At 33.5% G+C, this 22767-nt stretch overlaps 1 protein-coding gene across 1 annotated transcript in view; it reads right to left on the reverse strand.

Annotated features, from left to right (window-relative positions):
- Positions 1–22767, reverse strand: part of LOC111049906 — a 184077-nt gene that overhangs the window by 44422 nt on the left and 116888 nt on the right. The window contains 1 exon segment of the mRNA XM_039434559.1: positions 9011–9076. Coding sequence (XP_039290493.1) covers positions 9011–9076 — 66 coding nt within the window.

Here is a 22767-nt window from a genome sequence, read left to right on the forward strand (position 1 = left end):
TCCTCACTCTTGAGGTTCATTCTTTAGAAGGCTAAGACGCTGAAATCTACCAACTCATTGCCTTCTGGACTGTGAAACTCACTTACATCAAATCTTGCTCTCATGTTACTTCATAGCTCTCTGAAAACAAATAAAATGATCCTATTTCTCAATTGATTATAGAAGCGTTGCATAAGGGTCAACATTGATATTGATAGTGAGTAAGTTCTTAACGTTTCACAAACTCCGATCCTTCAAAGAAAGTTTCACAATGAATCATTCCAGATCCTTCCAATCTAATATCATTTTCCATAAAGCAATAACCTATCCAAACTAGAAACTCTAGACACGAAATAGCTTCGTCTTATTACGGCTTACAGTTATAACTTGATTGAGTTGTCTCAAATAGTTCTTTCAACTTCCCCAATTTCAGGTGTCAAATCACAATGATAATATTAGATTAGTGTATTTGATAGATACAGGAAAGTAGAATTGATTGTAATTTGGGGCGAGCCTGGCAGGTTGAGTAGGTGAATTACGAAAGAAGAGAGGCAAAAACAAGTTAGAGAAAGTAGCCCGTCACCGGCTCGCCTAACCTATTCGAATAGCTCACATTTCGGCCACACCCTGTGAGTGTGAGATCACGGCAAACACCTGACTCACTGCTCGACGAAGGACATGCGGAAACTGGGAGATTACAAGCATGAAGAAGTGATGAAACAATGGAAAGAGGTGAGAGGAGTTCGGACAGATCTAATCGAATTAACTACCAGAATGAGTAACAATAGGATGTGGAAAATATGTAAAACAAAGATAAAAGGTGCATAGCTGCTAGAAATAGTAACAAGGAATAGAAATCAAGTGAAGCAAAGATGGATAACCAGAAGTAAAGATAACAACTAGTAACAAGAAATGATAAAAGTAAAGCTTAGATAAAAAGTAACAACCATAAGTAGTAACAAGAAATGTAAAAGAAGTAAAGCAAATATCAGAAAGTTGATAATCGAAAAGAAGTAGGTAGCTTAAACCTTATTGATCTGAATTTATATTGATTGAAAATCTAGAAGACAATAGTAAATAGTGAGTATCAGGGTGAAGTGTGATTATTGATCTCTCCAGAAAGAAAAATAATATTATTTGTTATCGTAATAAATTTGGATCGATAAAAGTGCATTTGGACTAACTGATATGCAGTCAATGCATCCGTCTGCACCTTGGTGAGTCAATTATCCCTCAACTAGAAATCGTATCTCTAAGAATAGAATTCAATAGTGGGTAATAAATATATTATATTCTATTTCTTCTTTAGGGCTACTTTTAATATAAATGAAAATATAAATCTCAGTAACCTTTCAAATTATTTTGTCACAACATGTTTCGGATATTAATGCCATTGTCAAGACTTGAAAATGGCATTAATGTCCGAAACATGTTGTGACAAAATAATTTAAAAGGGTACTGAGATTTAAATTTTTATTTCAAAATATTATATTTATGTATTAATTTTACAATTAATTGTTAGCATTAATAGGCAATTCCAAATCCACTTCAGTGGGCTATATTGTTTGAATATGACCAACTACTCCATCAATCTTTTCTCAAGATTTCAAGAATAACTTATTTTACTAAAACTGTGGATTTCTTTTCAGAGAATGATGTAAACAAAACATCAACATTGTGTCCAGTTATAATCGATAAGATATTAATAGCGTTATTCCTCATGTACCGTAATGCCACTCTTCCTTGTCACGATCATTGTTTACTCTTAATTGTCAGAATTCCAATCTTATTGGTGGCCTTGTCGGACTTTGACATTTCATTTGAATCGGTTAAATAACTTCCTTCTCTATGCAGACCATTCACTGATGCTGATCAAACAGATCTGCTTACAACCTTCTTGAATGATTCACCCAGTAATTAAAGATATGACTGGAATATTATTGTTGAATAATTATAGTTTGTCTGATTCAACCTTACTCTGAAGAACTACTCAGCTTTCTGACTTTCATCATCTGTAATTGCGGGATTTTCATAAGAATTCATTTACGCACAGATATGAGCCTAGTAAGCTAAGCACATATATGAGCCTAGTAAACTAAGCCCTACTTGTGTCTATTCCTGAGTTGAGAGCCCAGCCATACAGGAGGCGTATTTTCATATTATGTGGAGAAATTAATTTATCTCTCCTCTTACTTTTAAGAATAGCTGAGTGCTGTAATATGTTTTGTGGATGAATGTTGACTATCTTGAAAATTGTCATATCTGATTCACCTTCATAATAATTTAAAACCATGTTTTAATTACGGTTTTACATTAATTTGAACATTATCACATCCTCAGGTTTTCTGATTAAGGAGCAGTCTACTAATAAAACAAATCTATTCTATTCTCCAAGAATTCTTCTTATGTTTATCCCTTCAGAAGGCAATACATTTCACGTGGTTAAGACAATACACTCCAGTTTTAATAGCCTAATGTAAAAATTTTTGTGCTTTCTCATGCTAGAGTGGTTCATAAATGTCAGTTTCGTTGTTTTTCTTTGAAAAATGTAAATTTTGTTCATTTTTTAAATGAAATGTGTAGTCTTATTTTACTCAATGTTTATTCGAAAAATCAATTTCTTTCTTTCGTATTGTTTTAGAAGCTGAATAATCAACCCATAGTCTGGCCTTTATATTATGGAAGAAGTTCAATGATAAAGACCCCAGCTATAAAAATTTATGTTATTCAGTAAAAGTAATAAAACAATATAAAAGCTGTAAAATCCAGTAACATAAACTTACTTCTACAAATAAAATCCACATATAAAGTATCAGGAAGCTAAGCAGTTCATAAGTAAACTATGTCACAATCACATTATGACAATAAATACCATATTGAATGGAACTTTAGTATATGATTAAGAAAACGTTAAATTTGCCAAAAATGTACTAGGTCATGACTTATTGTTATTATGGTTTAAGCCCTCTAATTCATACAGTACTTTTACATTATTGCAGTTACTCTATTCTAGCTAGAAGATTCAGTGGAACGGACAAAGTCGTGAACAAAGTATTTCACAAGATGATGCCAACCACACGTTGGGATCACGTGACTGTCATCATTGCATTAATGATGGCTCTGTCAGTCGTTTCTCAAAGAACAAATCGTGAGCGGCTTTCCTTCATGCTTTCCCTGTGAAGACAATACTGACCACCTTTCAAGAACCATTCTACAATCATTCTTGAACCATGGTATAACTCTATGACATCATTAAACATTGGCTCAAACCATGGTATAACCCAATGACATCATTAAACATTGGCTCAAACCATGGTATAACCCAATGACATCAGTCAATAGTGGCCCAAACTCTGTTGTGTAAATACTAGTCCACTCCTACGCAATATTAGTAACATCAATTAAAGGTATTATGTCACCAGACCCAGCCTTTGTCGTGGAATGCCGTTAATCATTAGCCTAATTCTTAATTATTTAAGCGATGAAAGCATAATTCGCTAGCATGATTGTCAAACCGACTGTTGCATCGCATGGAAATCGTGATTAACTTATTACTGTTGAAGTTATGTGGCTTTTAATAACCGAATTAACCGTGAGGATTATGCGGTATGCGCGTTTCACCGCTACACAAATGTGATGAATGGAATAAAGCCTCAAGCTACTGGTTTTATAGTAGGATTTACTAAGCTTCAAACTTATTTTGTTTGAAGTTAGTTAATTGGTTTGCATTTTACATTGAAACAGTTCTATCAGGAAAATTGGGAAACACTGTAATTATATTTATAACAGACTAGTTTGTTGAGATTTCATAGCTTCTTTCTATAACTTTTATCATGATTAAAGTTATCATGATAACTGAAAACTCTGACACCAGACCTGAGCCAGCCAGGTCACTCGATATTATTATTATCATGATTTTTTCCTACTGGAATCGACCGTGGTTCTAAGGGTATTAGACCCTTGCTCAAATGTAGACTACTAAAAAAAAAATCTGGTTAATATTTGCTCAATGTTGCTTACACAAATCACTTTCAATCCAGTGACTATTTGATTTCATTTAGCTTCCTTTCTATAACATTTATTATGATTTTATTCTATCATAATTTTTTTCAAGTAAAATTTTACCCGGTTCTTAAGGGTATTAGGCCCTGGCTCTAACAAAGACAAATTCCAGTTTCCGTTAATATTCGCTCAGTGCTGCTAAATCACTTTTATTCCAGCGACAGTTCTAAGATACAGCTACAATAATATTACTTGTTATTATTAACTTTGAAACTACAAACTACAAAAAAAATACAAATGCAATAATAGCTTTTACTGTTCATGAATTAATTCATCCAATACAGAGTATAATCCTTGATGACAGATGATGGGACCTACAGCTTTAGGTGAGTTCCAACCAACAAAAAATATTTTGAAGATTGTAACCAATAAAATAAGCGGAGCTGGCCTCAAGCAACTATCTTTCCAAAGAGGAGACGACTGAAAGCAAAGCGCTTATCCAATCAAAACGACCAGATACAGCTCTAACAGTTGGGACAACCACTTTCCAAAGTCCTAGGATTAGATAAATAAGTAATGAAAATTGGATTTTGGGTTCTTGAAGTCTATTTTTACAAAAAAGAAGAAAATCTGCAATTAAATTCAATTATTGAGGAATTTTCAAGTCAAAACTGGAAGTTTTGTTTTTTAATCTGTTACTGAGTGAACAATACCTAATAATCATTACATTATTATTGAACGAAAATCCAAATTAAATTAGATTCCCATTTGTAAACAATATCATAATGTGGCGACGTTGATTCATGTGAAACTTAGTGGACAAAAATAAATATAATTACATTAACATTCAAAGTGACTCCCACACAATTTGTGTGTGGAATCAATTTTTTTCTTATAACTTGGAAGACTAAATTGGGATTGGAAAACTTCCCAACATTCCAGAGATCAACACCTCTGCAGCTGATTGCTGGCGATACTACCGGTTGATTATTGGGACAGGGCACCTACTGCCGCTTCCCATTCCCAACCTCCCAACCTGTTCGACAGTCACGATTGTTGGTGAGGGGTCGAATGGTAGGTGGGAGGGGGGTGATGCCTCCACAATGTCTACCACTTGACGCATGGGGGTTATCGCACTTGTGACCCACTCATCCCGGTGGGGAAAGTGACCAGGTCAACTGCTTTCCGCCTCATTCACTACTCAACTCAACACTCACCAATTGACAATAATTCAACAATTATTTATTGTACGGTCAGCGTAAGAAGCAACATCGGTTTGTATAAGTAGAATGCTGGAATCCTTTGATGCGTGTTTCTCATAGTGACTCCAGATTAGAACAATTCAAATAGGGACACTTTACATCTCCTTGCAACGAAGTAGTGTACCTATTTTATCATAACAGAGATTGATTTGATATAATAATAATATCGAGTGACCTGGCTGGCTCATGGCTGGTGTCAGAGTTTTCAGGTCGCAACTGATCAATTTCAGGGCATCTGAAATGACCTAACGACTGCTTCTTAGGCAGCCGGGACCTACGACTTAACGTGTCCATCCGATACATGGGAGTGACCCGAGATATAATTGACTTGATGCAGCTCATCAACTGGTAAATCACTTATCACATTCTACATCATATCAATTTGTTCAATGTTTATACAATACACCCTGTATAGATTTCAGTGCAAGAATTTATTGATTAAAAATAACTGATGTGTATCATATAAAAAATGCAAATGAATAATGCAAGAACATTTTGCTACAGCCACCAATTAATTTGCATATGAAATCAATTTACATATTGTTATGAAATAGACTTCCGTATCTTTGATAGAATAATAAAAAATAATATGTTGCTTATCTTATAACAATTTAAACTCCCAAGAAATCTTACAAGTTTCTCAATTGACTTGCGTATGAAATTTATTTGCTATGACATAATATTTGCATAAGACATTGATTTGAGTATTGTTATCCAATAGAATTCTGACTCTACGTTCATGTAACGTTTTATTTATTTATTTCATTTCACAATCACAATATCAAATTAATGGTTGAGAGAGAATCAACAGGATAAACCCAAAACTGTTTCTCTCCCTAATTTTGATAAAAATATACCTAATTTTAATTTTTTTATGATAAAAAGTTGAGAGTGTAATATCAATGATAATAGAATAATAGTGTAATAAAGTTTCTTGCTGTGGCTAGTGCTCACTTTGTTTTTAAGGAATTTGAATTCTAATAATTACATTATTAAAATGAATTGCAGATTATATTCAAACAAATAGCAGATGAAATCTGCATCGATGGTGAGTTAAGGAATTATTTCAATTACTGAGAGATGATACATATAACTGTTAGACGTAAAATGGAAATGGAAGTCATTGCAATAATCGCTCTGACTGGCAAAACTGATCATTGATAAGTGGATGCTGCGACTCTTTAGACCACTTTGCTGCACCAGAGAGCCAATTCAATTCTCACACACAGGAATAAGCAACGAAGAATAATAGAAAAAAAAGCTTATTCATTTGAAAGTAACAAGAAGTAGCAAATATATTACCATAAAGCAAATATGAGACCACTTTGCTGCACTAGTTCACGAATTCAATTTCTAAACACAAGAATAAGGAACGAAGAAGGATTGGAAGAAGCTTATAAAAATTGCAAACGAATAAGAAGTACCAAATATATTACTATATTTGAAAAGAAGGCAAGTATAAGTGAATATTATCATGCTTCCTTTATTTAAAGGAATTGGAAAATGGACTGAGAAAATAGATGATTGTAGAAGAATTATCTATAATATTATAAAGAGAAGAATTGGCTTATACATTCATGTACGGGATAGGAGATACACGCATCATATCACGTCTGAAATACTGATCTGATCAACTTGAAATTTTGCAGTTTTCAAGATCTCAGTACGTCAAGTTTTCAGGTTGCCTAATTTTCAATACGCCAAGTTCTCAATTGGTCAATTTTCTAGTAATGGATCATTATGTAGGTTAAATCAAATCAGATAGTTGAAAAAATAGTGAATGATCATTATCAAATATTATATAAATCTGGATCTTACTATAATAATAGGTACCTGCCGAAAGAAAACGACGTTTTCAAACTCTAATAATCACACGATTTATTTGCATTTCTGCAATTCGGAATTCATACACTTCCTGCGGGCAATCGAATTTCTTCCGGTTTGTTTTCAATTTTCGTCGGGTAGCCCTTGTACCTGCATCAGACAGCCGGGCGGAATTTAATTATTAGCATATACTTGAACTGAATGCGAGGTCACCTCTATGGCTCATGCACGCATGCGCACACACGCAAAAGCAGGCCAACTTGAAGGGAAATGCCGCCGGCTTTCCTCACACACACTTACCCGCCGTTACATTGATAGTCAAAACAAGTTCCGTGAACTGATTTTGATACTGGTTCGAACTTTTACTCACTCAGAAATGTTGGCTCAACAATGCACATGGCTATCAAACAATGCTATGTGGCCCTAGGGCACCTTATCTGCCCAGCGAGTAATGCCTCCGATAAAGATCAATTATCTGAAAACGAGTGAACCTTACCGACTGGGAATTGTATATGAGTATACTCTATTGTTAGTAATGCAGCAAGATAGGGTTGTAAATGCATTGGGTTATCATGAGATCTGAACTACATTTCCCTAGAACTAGTACTTGAATCTACTGCCTATGCTGGTCTCATGGTCAATCCCTCCCTAGACCTAGTATTTAAATCGTTTCGGAGATACATCCTTTGCTGGTCTCATAAATTTGTAAAATATAGGTGGAACATATAGATTGTCTAATGCTATTGAGAATTGATTCTCCATGGATCTTGATTCCTGGCTCTCATGGAATACTATAAGCAATTATACACTTGAATCAAGTCTGTTTACCGACTGACTATACTCTGTCCAAATTCGCATGAGCTCTGAAGGATTAGGCCGACCCTCCTACTAATCACACACACAAGCGAAGTCTCCTTTTGTGTGTTTGAGTAAAGGAACGATCTGCCTACCTGTATACTACGTTGTATACATAGTAGATCAATGGCGCAGGTAGGCGGGGCGTGTGTGCCTGCGCGTGGGGGAGCGAGGGTCGGCCTAATCCTTCAGAGCTCATGCGAAATTGGACAGAGTATAGTTTTGTTGCATTTGTTGAATAAGTTCACCTGTCTTCCATTTTTTTTGTCGATCCTATCTGTATTTTATCATATTATTGCTCATTGCAACTGAAAGCTTTATTGATTGAAAGCCTTATTGCTTTCCATATTTTCTATCACATACCTAAAAGTAAAGAAATGGAATTGAGGAAGGTTAGAGGTTGAGGGTTTCAATTGCTGATGATCTTTTAACGATATAAATTATGTGCCACAATTTTATTTATTTCATCTTGAAAAAAATATCCATAGATATCTCAAGAATTGATATTAAGGAAATTTGTAGAATTGAATGTTGCCAGCTCTAATTGAGTCAAATTTTCCATTCTAGGTCCAACCACTCAGCTAATTTTCTGAATTTTTCTTTTTGAATCATATTTTAAATTCACAATGTATCGATTTTTTCCATATTATATGGACAAACTTAATTGACACTGATCATTGTTTCCCAGATTTTCAAATGAAATATCAATGAACAGAACATAAAAGACAAGGTTAAAACAATAAAACAGTTAACTATTTACACTTGTAAAGATAGACAGTTCAAGAAGAAATTCTCACTAACACTTTCCCATCAATAATTATGTATAAAGTTTTGATAAACTCCAGAATATTCCTCCAGAAAGTTAATGAATTTTGAAAATAATATAGACTAATTTGTTATAAAACATATTGAATTCACCCTATGAGAAGGAAAGAATCAAATCTCTGTTTAAAATGTATATTCCCAACCTTCTAGTGGATTTTTTACAAAATCAAAGAAATTAATAAAGTAGTTGAATTGTGACATATCTTTGTAGTTTTCACTTGACTCTGTTGTTGACATAAATTATTGGCTATTATCGTTCTTACCTCCATTAGTATCCCTTTTTATCCTTTCAGCACTGGTGTCATCTTCATTGAGCAAAAATTGTGATCCTGCAAAATAGATAAATATATCACTAGGTGAATTAATAGCTGCAACTATATCACAATATCAATAAACAATTTAACAAGGTTCTTCAACAATCTACTGAAATTGTAACTGGGCATTAGAAAATATATAATAAAATTCTACTGAAATATTAAAACGTCGGAATAATTTTCCAGTGTATAAAAACTGTAACATTTCAACACCCATATTCGTTTGGTGGAAGGTGGATCCAATCCTTTTGTCCTATCACCCATTCAAGCGCAGTCTATTCGTTTGTTACTTTGTAATATCATGCTATAAAATTAATTATCCATTTTGTCTTCCTCCCAATGCCTTCCCAAATTTTCCTAAGCCACTTAGTTCTAAATATCCAAGTTCAATTATACATTATCATCATTATTTTTGTGAGAAATTGTTTTCAGTCATGATGGTTGAAATTCCTCGGACTAGTGGGAGAGCCATAAAAAATTCAGTCATATAACACTGCTTGTACCTGGAACGAATTAATAGAAGTCGTTTACCGACTTTCTCTTAAATTACTCACAAAAAGGACTTGAGGTTGGAGGTGTAAAAGTTATGAGCAAGCTGTAAATTTCCTCACAGAAGTGACTCACGTAATGTTCAAGTTGTTTGCCTGTGTTGGGAGATACGCGATAGTTATTGGCGATGCAGTTATTCCATGGATGTAATAATCGCATTCTGTTGCTGAAAAAGGAATGTTACTTCCAGAATTCAGTAAGAAAGAGAAGGAGTGAGAGAGAATGAAAGAGAAGAGTGAGAACCTATCCGCAGAAAATTCTTGTTTGGGAGACTGAGCTCAGCATGCCCCTGCTAACCAAGGCACACTAACCTCCTTCCTCAAATTCCTCTCAACTTATGAATTACTCATTCTCCTCTCTTCTCTCATGACAACTGTCCTTTTATCTCTTTTCATCATCTCCAGACTGACACAGCCTCTTAAAAATAATAACTCTTATTCTCTATACCCCTTATTAACGGTTTTGTTTCCCATGCATTCACTTTTATTCCATGTAACATGCTGTATGATTGATGAATGTCTATATTTTGTTTAGAAAATGCGCATTATCCGAATTATTTGCACAAAATGCAAAAATTATTCACTTCTTAATTATTATTCACACAATTTTCCTCTTGCTATATTCATTTAAAATCAATAGCTTAATAGCTCAATACATTCAAGCTATTACTGTCTATAATTTCCTTTGCAAGTCGTTTTAGATTGTCTATGGCTGGTTATAGATATTCTTCATGTTCCTGTATGGTATAATCAATAATAATTTGTTTTTATTCATTTCTCTACTTGCAACTTAGGTCAGGTTTCTCTCTTGCATTTTTTTGTTTTTAAAAATGATGTTTCTGTTGTTTTAGATAGATTGCAGGGAAACGATCATTTGGGCATTTTGTGTTGTAAGTACACTACACTGCAGTGACCTATTACAACTGAGATGACCTATTACCATAGAGATGATATAGCATAAGTGCTATCTTCTATCTATGCTAATACTATTTAAACTTTTCGTAAATGCATTCTGTCATCATTTATGAAAAAATGTATTGTCTCGAAATACATATACGTTTGATATTGAGAGAGACGTTTGTGATGAATTAATAATGTAAAATTGCCTAAGTGTGTAAGTTTTCAGACACATTTTTTAACGTCTTATTTGTGGTGCTGCTCTCATAATCAGATTTGATTTTGTAATCGATTCAATTAATAATAAATAATCATTGACGAAACTGGAAGGACTTATTCAATATTAGATTTTATTACTTGGAAATTTGACATTTAATATCCATTCATCAATCCCATCCCATATTATGTTCCATAAATTTTCGAGTGTGTTTTTAATTTGAATAGATGAAGTTTATTTTTATGGAAACAGAAAATGAAATTTTTATGTCTTTTACTTCAGTATTAAAATTTTTTCAAGAATGGAGCATACAACAGATTCAGAATTCTAAACATGTTTTCAGAATCGGCTGTCAGAGTATGTACAATGAACACTACAGAGGGCTACTCTCAAATAGAAATAAAAATCCAAGTACACTTTTTTAAATTGTTACATTAAACAATAATTTATATAAACAATTTAAAAAAAACGGTAGGTGCTTGGATTTTTATTTAAAGGAAAGGTCAATGAACAAAAAACAATTATTTAGTTGTACCCTACAAAGTAAACAAACCAATCGAGGATTGTTAGTGACCTTGAGTCTTTCATTGTGCTGGATCTGACCAACAGAATCAAAATGCCATCTACCTGAAATGCTGGATTGGTCCCTGAATCACTAAATCCTTGAAGGATACCACTTCGATATTATATAAATTGGAATTTCAGGTCAACAGAGAAGAATTATGTTCAATTACTACTGAAACTACTGAACTCCTTTCTGTTGGACCTACCCATATTATTAAAATAAATTACATTGACCTTTAGAAAACATTACCATCTCACATTCATTAAAAAATGTCACAGCTGCGTTTCTCATCACATATTCAATAATAGTGATGCTGAACCCATTATGATGAATAATGATTTTGAGAACTTTATCAGAGTTCTGGTCTTCTGGTGAATAACAAGTAGTCCTTACTCAGGCCTACCAGGTGTACCAAAAAACAACAAGCTCCAAAAATAAGTCACTATCGGTAATGAGCTATCGACTACGAATGCATTAGTAGCACCTCTGATACATAAAAGATGTAGGAGAACTAAAAACATTCCCCATATCATGTATATATGTATCATAAATACATTATGTACTATCGAATACTTCATCTACATGGTATGTTAGTCTATATATTATTTTAAACCTATATAGCCTATATAGTATTAATAGTATTCTTTGCCTGTATTTAGTATTTGTATTATACAGGGTGGGTGAAAAGTCCGAAAACGGCTTAATATCTCATAAACAAATGTAATTTGAGATTAGGGTATTAAAATTAAAAATATTACTTTATTATGAATTCAAAAATCTGGTCCGCCATATTGAATGCAACTTTATTTTTTTTTAATAGGAAGGTGGTTATGCAATGCATGATTTCAATACGGAATTTCAAGACAAAATGAACGATGAAACCGCGCATCGATATTTATAACCGTAAAGAAGATATTCAAATTATTAATCAATACCACTTATTTATTCATTTCTGATTTGATTGTATTGATTTATAATGTGAATATCTTCCAAACGTATCGAGATAATGATGTGTGGTTTTCGCCATTCGTTTTGCCTTGAAATTCCGTATTGAAATCATGTATCGCATGACCACCTTCCTATTAAAAAAAAATAAAGTTGCATTCAATATGGCGGACCAGATTTTTGAATTCATAATAAAGTAATATTTTTAATTTGAGTAGGACCCCAATCAAACTCACCTTGCAATTACTATCTTCCATGAGATACTGAGCCGTTCTCATACTTTTTTCTCTCCTTTCTGCTTTGAATAGTATAAATTAAATATGCGGTTTTTGCCATTCATTTTCTCTTGAAATTCCGTATCGAAATTATGTATTGCATGACCACCTTCCTATTTAAAAAAAAAGTTGCATTCAATATGGCGTATCCAAGATGGCGTACCAGATTTTTGAAGTCATAGAAAAGTAGTACACCCACCGTCAAATTACGGTACGGTACCTTTGTTTATGAGATACTAAGCCGTTCTCAGACTTTTCACCCACCTTTTTTAAATACCGGTGTTTCTAGATGTTAATAAGACAATATTGTACAATTATATTTTAAATTCCAGCAAGGATTGACTTGAATGGAACTAAGTAAACATGAGAAATTTTTGTAGAAAAACATTTAAATTTCCATCCATTGTGAAGGCATTTCGTATTAAATCACTCAATTATTTGCTATCAAATTCATTTCTTACACAAGAAATTCAATTTCTATGAATGCTTGTTTGCCAAAGACGTAGGTTGACCGAAAAAAGAGTTTATGATTTTTGACTGTAAAATCAAGAGAGTTGCTGTACATATTATCATCATCTCAACTTTCAGATAATTTGACATCAATAAGAGGAAAACTTGGTATTTTACCTGAGGGCCCTTACCACAAGCGCAATACAGGTTTCAAACCCTCAGGCTTTATTATTATAATGATTACTATGTATGATGCATTACCTAATAAAAATTATCGTTTCCCTTCAAAACTCTTATCATATGATATTTATTTTGGCGACAGTTGTGGATGTGATAGAAGTTGTTGATTTCGAATAGTGTACCTAAGCAATTAAAATTCAAATGAAACTGTCTAGAATCTTCAGGTTACAGGTTTCATGATTGATATTGGTCCTATCACAGTATACTGCGTTGTAGATCAATTAATTCCAATTTTCAAACCTCTTGCGTAATAACTTGATTAGTTTCTCTACCGTATTTTATTGATTTTTAATAGTAGCCCAGCCTTATCACAGCTGAAGATGCGCTACTGTCCAACAGAATCATCTTTAATAACTTTCATATTTTTCTCCTGAGAACCAGTAAATACTAAGTCCCTGATTATGTAGATTCGATGTTAATTAAATTGATCAGGAAGTCTTCATAAGTGTGCAACTATAATATCGTAGAGTAAGCTTTCATTATGGGCTTTATCTATAACCGGTATGATGAGTCGTGTCCAATAAAACTCCTATAAAATGTAACTTTCGGAAATATTAAAGGGAATCTGTGGTCTTTTGAATAATTATTGTTTCATAACATCGTGGGAGAAGATTGATCAATAATTCCATTCAAAGTTCGTTTGTGTTGTGCCTAAGAAGATAATTTTGTATAAAATTTAGAATTTAGAAATAGGCAGACACATCTAGAAAATACCTGAGTCTATACCTAATTCATGCAGGTGAACGGGCTAGAGTCAAGAAAACTTCAATTAATCTTGCCATGCCTGATTTAATAGGTTTATACTATAGAAAATCACTACAATTTGAAATAATTGAAAAATACAAACAGTTTCAATAAACATTGGCAACTAAAATCGAACAACAGAAACAACAATTTCATGTTACTTTGTTGACATTCTTCATCTGATTCGGGGGCGCATTACTATCCCCGTTTAGATAGCAATACGTCACAAAACCAAACAAGATCAGTCATAAAATAACCAATCAATTTCAACATGAAATTACTCAAGAAAGAAAAAACCCGTTGAACCCAAATTTCGTCGATAGTAACCCATATAACCCATTTCATAATAATTTTGAATCCCCACTTTTTATTGACATTCTCGAATGAACCTTTGTTTCACTACACTGCACTTTCGTTGGTTTGTACGTTGCTTTATCGTCGAGGTTACAGTACCTTGTTTTTGGCGGTGAGCTTTTACCGGTTGAATTTGGCTTGACGGCGACGTCCTCTTACGTCCCTAGACCTGTCGTCTGAACGGGTGTCTTGAAGCGGTTTTACATGAAGTTGCGGAACCAAAGGGGTGGTAGTACAAGAAGTTGGTTTGGGGACACACATGAACCGCTTAGCGGTTATTTGAAGAAACAATTATTCGTACATGATGAAGAAACACAATTAAACCTTTCAGGACATGGCACTACTAGTAAATTTAAACATTAATAAAAAATCAAACTAGCTCCTACATTAACTAATGAAATAAACTTATAAACCTGCCCAAAAAGGGCGAAACATAGTGACTACATCTTTACTCTCGTAGTGCTCCTAGCAAAGTGTCCTCCGGAACGTAATCTGGTCTCTCGACTGGGGAATCCCCACTACTGTATTTAGAAACAGGTCTCCTATTGGGCGAATGGAATCAATTTGACCAATCGTCGCGTGGCTTCTACAGCCTTTGGACCAAATAGTAACTGCAAAATCGGTAGTTTGTTATAATTTCAATGCTTGCTGTTTTCCAACTTATCGCATTTTATGTCGCGACAAGAAGGCTAAGTTTTAGAGATAATTCCATAATCTACATTCCTCGACGACTCGGAGCCACAATTTTTAAATATCTATCATGGGAAACTCGAAGTCATGGCCGTTCATAATAGAGAGAGAAAATAATTTATTTCGCTAACTCACTTACAATAATGGCTCTAGTCTATTGCGTATTAAATTTACTATTATAACGTGGGAAAAGGCCTGAATTAAAGAGAGTGCCCGGCACACTCCCCTTCCTTCCGGTGTGAAACACGCAAAAAGAAATCTAATCAGGATATGTTACCATAGAGGCATTCTGTATGATTTGGAGAGTCGAATTTCTGGATTGATAGTAGGATCCAATTTGAAGCGGGCCCTCTTCAAAAGAAATCTCTTTAATCATTCCGAAATTCAGCAAAATGTATATCTAATTGAGATTTGTGGCAAGAGTCTTTAAAACTGTGGCAAGAGTCAGGACAAAACAATATGGACGTGTCCACCTTTTAAGTAGGTACTAAAGACGGACCGAGTATAATAATCTTGAATACTTCAATCACTTTATTGAGTCCCTGGTTATTTTCTTGGCAAACTCTAACAAGGGAAAACGTTTAAAAGACAACATAGTTTTAATTGGTTCTATGTTACTCTGCTGTTGTAAAATATGAAGTACGTTTGATCATAATAGTAAAGGATGAAACTTTTTCACTCAGCTGAATGTATTGAAATCTAACTATCATTACTATAGAGTTGAGAGTGCAATATATTTTTAACAATATAAAGCAATTCAGTAGGCAATACTATTCTACATAGACTACGATTCAAAGATAATAATGGTTGAAACTGCAACGCTAGCGAGTCATCGGAGAGCAATGACACACGCTTGATGTACATTCCGTAGCTATGAAACTTTTCTATCCATTATTGTATTCCAGCAGGAAATCTCTATCACTGAATTGTATTAAAGTGAACTAAAACGGAAGCAGTTAAACTGAATACACCTATGATAAGATTATAATTGTATTAATCATGGAAGGTAAACTAATAAAGAATAGGGATATCAACAAAATAATATGAAATATAAAGCGAATAGAATATAAAATATGAGGCCTTAGACATTATTCTTATTATTTTATGAATTGGAATATATATTATCTATATGTACTAACTCCTAACTATGTGAATGTATAATTCTTAACTATGAATGGATGAGTATTAAGCTATTGAAAATGGGTATAGTATAGAATATTATGATAAATCGTCTTATGCTAAATAACTTATTATTATTAGAGACATCACATACATACATTGTATTATGACTGTTGATGACTTCAAAAATTGATCATCACCCGATTTACCAAACAATCAATTATCTACTACCGTGAGAAAACTGTACAATTATTTCATTTACCGCGAGTAGGCAGCCGATCAATGAAATAAAATTAAACCTAATTCACCTACCTAAATATATTTAAGATTACGAGGTTAATAACATAATTTAATGACTAATCTAGTTGCGCAAGTTATTTACATTCCGGAATTTCTTCTATATACATTATATTGTCACGTAACAAAATCTTTGACTAATAAACCCTTCATGAACCCGTAATGAATCCTTATAACAAATACGGTAAATATCTTTATCATAACTCTTTTTCTCCTTTCTCCTTCTCATTCATTAGGAATCATCTCGTTGAGTGTATAGAGACAAGGCTATAGAGTGGCGCCATACTCACAAAAACTTATCCAATTATAACTCACGACAAAAAATCTTGTCCTCAATAGACTGATCTGTATCCTGGTCGGATCTTTTTTCAACCTAACTCGAGTGTGATTTTGCATTATAACATTCCAGTAGGAAACCTTCACGACAGAACGCTAGTCAAAACAGAACTATGATCAAGTGCCAGGCTTTAATCGACAATAATAATTCTGTATATTATTTATCTCAAACTCAAAGTACGTGACATTTTCTAAAAACACTGGAAGCATAGGCTACTATTACACTATTACTGATTTACAAGTGCACTGACATTTCCAACCTTACTGGAGCCTCACATAATTATTTCTCAACAATAAACTTCACATCCAACTAGTTTCAATTACTCTACTAGATCTCAAAATATCTCAACTTATTCACATGGAAAACTTGATTGCAATTTTACTATTCATCATTAAAAAATTTATCATTTCATTAAAGATTTTCCTATTTTATTTTATTTATTAATTCTTTTTGACTACTTATCTCTAAAGGGTCCTACCACTGTTAATTACCTCAATTTAATTTTCCCAACAAAATTCTATTTCAATTAAATTTCCATTTAAATTTTTTTATCAACCTTTCAACTCTCAACTACAGAATAATTTAAACTCATGCTTAACTCAAGAGATTTTCCCTTTTCATTTCAAATTCAACTAGAAGAATTTCACTGTTAATTTTATTTTAATTTAACCCGTTCATTAGTGTTCCAATATTTATTTCTACTTTCACTGATAACCATTTTAACATTACCTAGGTACTCGAAAAAGTTTCTCTGTTATTTTATTTGTATACCTTAACTAATCACTTTAAATATTCATTGTCTAAAACCTTCAATTTTCGTTACCATACCAAATTTCTAAGCAACTTTAAACTCAATAATACCCCTTTTTTTTTTTACCAATTATTACTTGTGTTTTTGCGGCTGACTTTCCTACCAAACATTAACGAACCTTTTGACTGGGCTTCCCTAAACTGCTTTTCGCTGATTGTTTTCCTTACAATCACTACGAAGACTCACTAAATATTCTAGATTTCGGTTTACGTTATTCTACTGACGAGCCCCATAACTCTCGAATGAACCAGACCGCTTCCTAGATACAAAAAAATCTTAGCTCACACCATCTTCGGTGCCTTTCGCTAAAATTAAACAATTCCACCGTACAAATTTGCAAGGTTAGTCACAGCTAGATTCCTTGATTTGTTACGTGGACAACTTTCGGGCAGTGCTCCGTTCTCTCTGGACACGGACCTACACTCGCGCCGATTACCTAAATTCAACAACAACACACACAGGCAGGACATCCCCTTGTCCTCCTCTAAATCTTGAGTCTAAACAAAAAAAATTCCCCACAGTCTACAGGAAACGTCATCAACACAACGGATCTTTACACTATCACTACGCGTGCCTACCGCAAAAATCACACCTAAAAAAAAATATTTCCAATAATAAAACTGATTCACCTTTTCGAGAATAAACATTACTGATAAAGGGACTTAACAACCTCATCTCAATCAACTTATTTTTATACAAATTCCCAAGGATTTGATCATCGTTTCAACTTTAATCTACAATATATTATTATTTAGTTTAAACATCTCAAGGCCAAAACTACTCATCAACTTTTCAAAACTACATATCAACAATAACTAATAAAACAGTTTCCTATTTATTCTCTGATTACCTTCGATCTACCTAAACTTATCAAAAAAATTTCCTATTTTCCTCAAACATTCTCCCATAATAATTTCCGAATTTTCCTAATTTACTTGGGTTGACCTTAAAAATCTCAATATTCACTTTCACTACTACTATAATGATATTCAACTACCAGACGTGAGACCAGAATACGCACGTTGACATTACAATAATTTCTATCATCATTCACGGAATTACAGAATACAAAAAATTTATTCAGCACTTAGAATCAGTTATTTTCACCTATGCTAGTTTCTTCTACTAATTTTTATTCTACCGTTAAACATTTAATTTGTCAATCAATTTCAATAAAAAGTTTTGGAATACTTTCAACTTGAGCTTCAATGATACCTAACTTTATCTTTAAGCTCTTCAAAAGATTTTCATTTTAATGGTTTAACATAACTGAATAACTTTCCTGTTTCATCTACAATTATTTAAACATCAGAAAAATTGGAGTAGCAACTATAAATTATTCATTCAACTCCAAACCCAAAATATTGACAGTTAACACGTTCACAGAATGAATTATTAAGTATAGACTCAGAAAAATTGATCTAGTATTATTAGAGTAAGTTATGAAAAATTTAATTTTTTAGAAAATTTGAATTCCAGAGATTTAAATCTCTAGACAGCAGAGTCGGCGCAGTTGTGTGCCTTTCGCTAAACATTCAGCAGCAGTGGCGCAGTTGTGTGCCTGCACTTTTTTAAAGATGATAAAGAAGACAATTTTGAATAAAATTTAGAATTTAGAAATAGGCAGACACATCTAGAAAATACCTGAGTCTATACCTAATTCATGCAGGTGAACGGGCTAGAGTCAAGAAAACTTCAATTAATCTTGCCATGCCTGATTTAATAGGTTTATACTATAGAAAATCACTACAATTTGAAATAATTGAAAAATACAAACAGTTTCAATAAACATTGGCAACTAAAATCGAACAACAGAAACAACAATTTCATGTTACTTTGTTGACATTCTTCATCTGATTCGGGGGCGCATTACTATCCCCGTTTAGATAGCAATACGTCACAAAACCAAACAAGATCAGTCATAAAATAACCAATCAATTTCAACATGAAATTACTCAAGAAAGAAAAAACCCGTTGAACCCAAATTTCGTCGATAGTAACCCATATAACCCATTTCATAATATTTTGAATCCCCACTTTTTATTGACATTCTCGAATGAACCTTTGTTTCACTACACTGCACTTTCGTTGGTTTGTACGTTGCTTTATCGTCGAGGTTACAGTACCTTGTTTTTGGCGGTGAGCTTTTACCGGTTGAATTTGGCTTGACGGCGACATCCTCTTACGTCCCTAGACCTGTCGTCTGAACGGGTGTCTTGAAGCGGTTTTACATGAAGTTGCGGAACCAAAGGGGTGGTAGTACAAGAAGTTGGTTTGGGGACACACATGAACCGCTTAGCGGTTATTTGAAGAAACAATTATTCGTACATGATGAAGAAACACAATTAAACCTTTCAGGACATGGCACTACTAGTAAATTTAAACATTAATAAAAAATCAAACTAGCTCCTACATTAACTAATGAAATAAACTTATAAACCTGCCCAAAAGGGCGAAACATAGTGACTACATCTTTACTCTCGTAGTGCTCCTAGCAAAGTGTCCTCCGGAACGTAATCTGGTCTCTCGACTGGGGAATCCCCACTACTGTATTTAGAAACAGGTCTCCTATTGGGCGAATGGAATCAATTTGACCAATCGTCGCGTGGCTTCTACAGCCTTTGGACCAAATAGTAACTGCAAAATCGGTAGTTTGTTATAATTTCAATGCTTGCTGTTTTCCAACTTATCGCATTTTATGTCGCGACAAGAAGGCTAAGTTTTAGAGATAATTCCATAATCTACATTCCTCGACGACTCGGAGCCACAATTTTTAAATATCTATCATGGGAAACTCGAAGTCATGGCCGTTCATAATAGAGAGAGAAAATAATTTATTTCGCTAACTCACTTACAATAATGGCTCTAGTCTATTGCGTATTAAATTTACTATTATAACGTGGGAAAAGGCCTGAATTAAAGAGAGTGCCCGGCACAGTGTGTTTTTCTAAGGATAGCAGAGAAATATCATGATTGGGAAATTATACGACTTTTAAAAATGCATTGATGTAAAACAAGTTTGTATTATTATTATTTATTGATTAAATGATACAATTCAACATTATCTATCTATTATGTCAGTGTTGCAAGATCGAGATAACATTCGATCATACTATAAATAGTTTTTATCATCGTATAACAAAAACTCAATAAAACCATTTTTCTAAGAAGGTTATGTCCGGAATAAATAAATTGTATTAAGTACCATCTTGTGATAATAATTAAAGCTTCAAATGATAACTCCATGTTTTAGAAGGCAAATAGGACAGTCATCAACACATATTTTCATGCATCTACAAACATGATTTGTAGAAGTAAATTGTAGGGATAATTAAATGTATTTGATATTGATATTGATATTTTATTATTAAGCCATAAACAATACAAGAAAGTACGGGCCAAGTCAATATTTACAATAATTTAAGAAAGTGAAAAGACAATATTTACAATAAATTGTAAAACAATACACAAAATCTATAAAAATATATCACAAAAACTCAACATATATCGTCAGAATAATTCAAAATAGCCTAAAGAATGTCATATGAATAAGCATGTCACAGCCAGCAATCCAACTACGTGTATTAAATACTACAGACATTATGAAATGAACAATATTTATCTATCAGTGAGGAACTCTTCCACACTATAATATGCTTTCTCCGCAAGAAAAGTATACAGATCTTTTTTAAAAGTTGCAGATGACATGGACAGAGATCTAGGTAGCTTATTTAATAATCTCAGACCATAGGTTCGAGGGTCTTTGTCGGAAAACTTCAATCTATGCTGAACAATACATGGATTGCCACTACCTCGTGTATTATAGCCATGCATATCAGAATTAGTTTTGAATGAGTCTAAGTTATTAGCAATAAAAAGAACAACTCTGTAGATGTAAATACATGGTAAAGTTAGAATTTTTAAATCTATGAAGGCATCTCTACAGGGGTGATTGTAATCAAGCTTAGCCAAATACCGTACTGCACGCTTCTGTAAAATGAAATTTTTTGAGTGTTTCCAATAGATGTACTTCCCCAAAGCTCAATACAATAGACAAGATGAGTGTAAATCAGAGAAAAGTATACAGATTTTGCTACGTTTAATGGTACATACTTTACAATATATCTCAAGACAAAGAATATGCCAAGTAGCTGAATAGGCAACCTCTACTAAACCGTGGTTTCAAAGTTCAAACCACTAAATTTTAGTATCTAATCTATCATCCACGTGACATCTACATAAATCTTCTACATCTCTTCTATGCAACAAATGAATTTTTCCATGCAATTTTAATTTTTGTCTATTATTATTTGACAAATGTCATTACCAATAATGTCAAAATCTTTCCTATAGTAGGCCTACTAAACTAGACAAATTTCAAGTACATCTGTAATTACATCAAGTATGAAATAGTCTTCACTTAGATTTTATTATCGGCTATCATATTTCGATTGCTATAAAAGATGATGAGTTGAAATGCTGAGATATATTTCAACAATTATTATATATGAAATGATGGTACAACAGCCCTATCATTAAATATATTATTGGAGCTGCTATTATTTGGATGTAGACGAATGGCTGGTGTGACCTTAACACAGTTTGTGTGAGATCTTGATTGAACCTCCACGCAGCCACAATAATTAAACAACCTGCTATTTTTTCTAATGATGTTGATTAACGCCGTTACAGTTTCCCTTTTACGTTGTTTTGAAGCACATTTTGGGTGGAAGAACTAGTTGTTATCAATGCGATTTTCCGCTTTAGAGAGGATCCGCTGGCCCACTTACATCCGCTTTCCTTGTTCGATAGTCGATAAATCAACAAACGTCTGTTATTAATCGATCCAATTAGCGGACGATATAGTCGATAGTCGAACGGATCGACTGTAATTATTGTCGATCGTGTCGTTTTAGGTTTGCCGCAGCCGCTTCCAACAAGTTTTGAAAGTGGTCACATTTGGGTCATGTGGTTCATCTTTAGCATGCAGTGCAAGTATAATCGAGGTATTAATGTCCAGACGGGGTAAATACATAGCATGCTTATGCCAATATTGTGGGCGTTAATAAATAAAGAGGCCCACACGACATGACAATTGAGTGCTGACGTTTTTTTGGCATAAAAGATGAAATATAAGAATATATCAATATTATTAGTATAAAAGGCACCATTTTTATGTTTTATGTTGTATGATCCAATGCAGACGCATAGAATGCA

The sequence above is a fragment of the Nilaparvata lugens genome, chromosome 8 (assembly GCF_014356525.2).
Source record: "Nilaparvata lugens isolate BPH chromosome 8, ASM1435652v1, whole genome shotgun sequence".
In the NCBI taxonomy this organism is placed as follows: domain Eukaryota; kingdom Metazoa; phylum Arthropoda; class Insecta; order Hemiptera; family Delphacidae; genus Nilaparvata; species Nilaparvata lugens.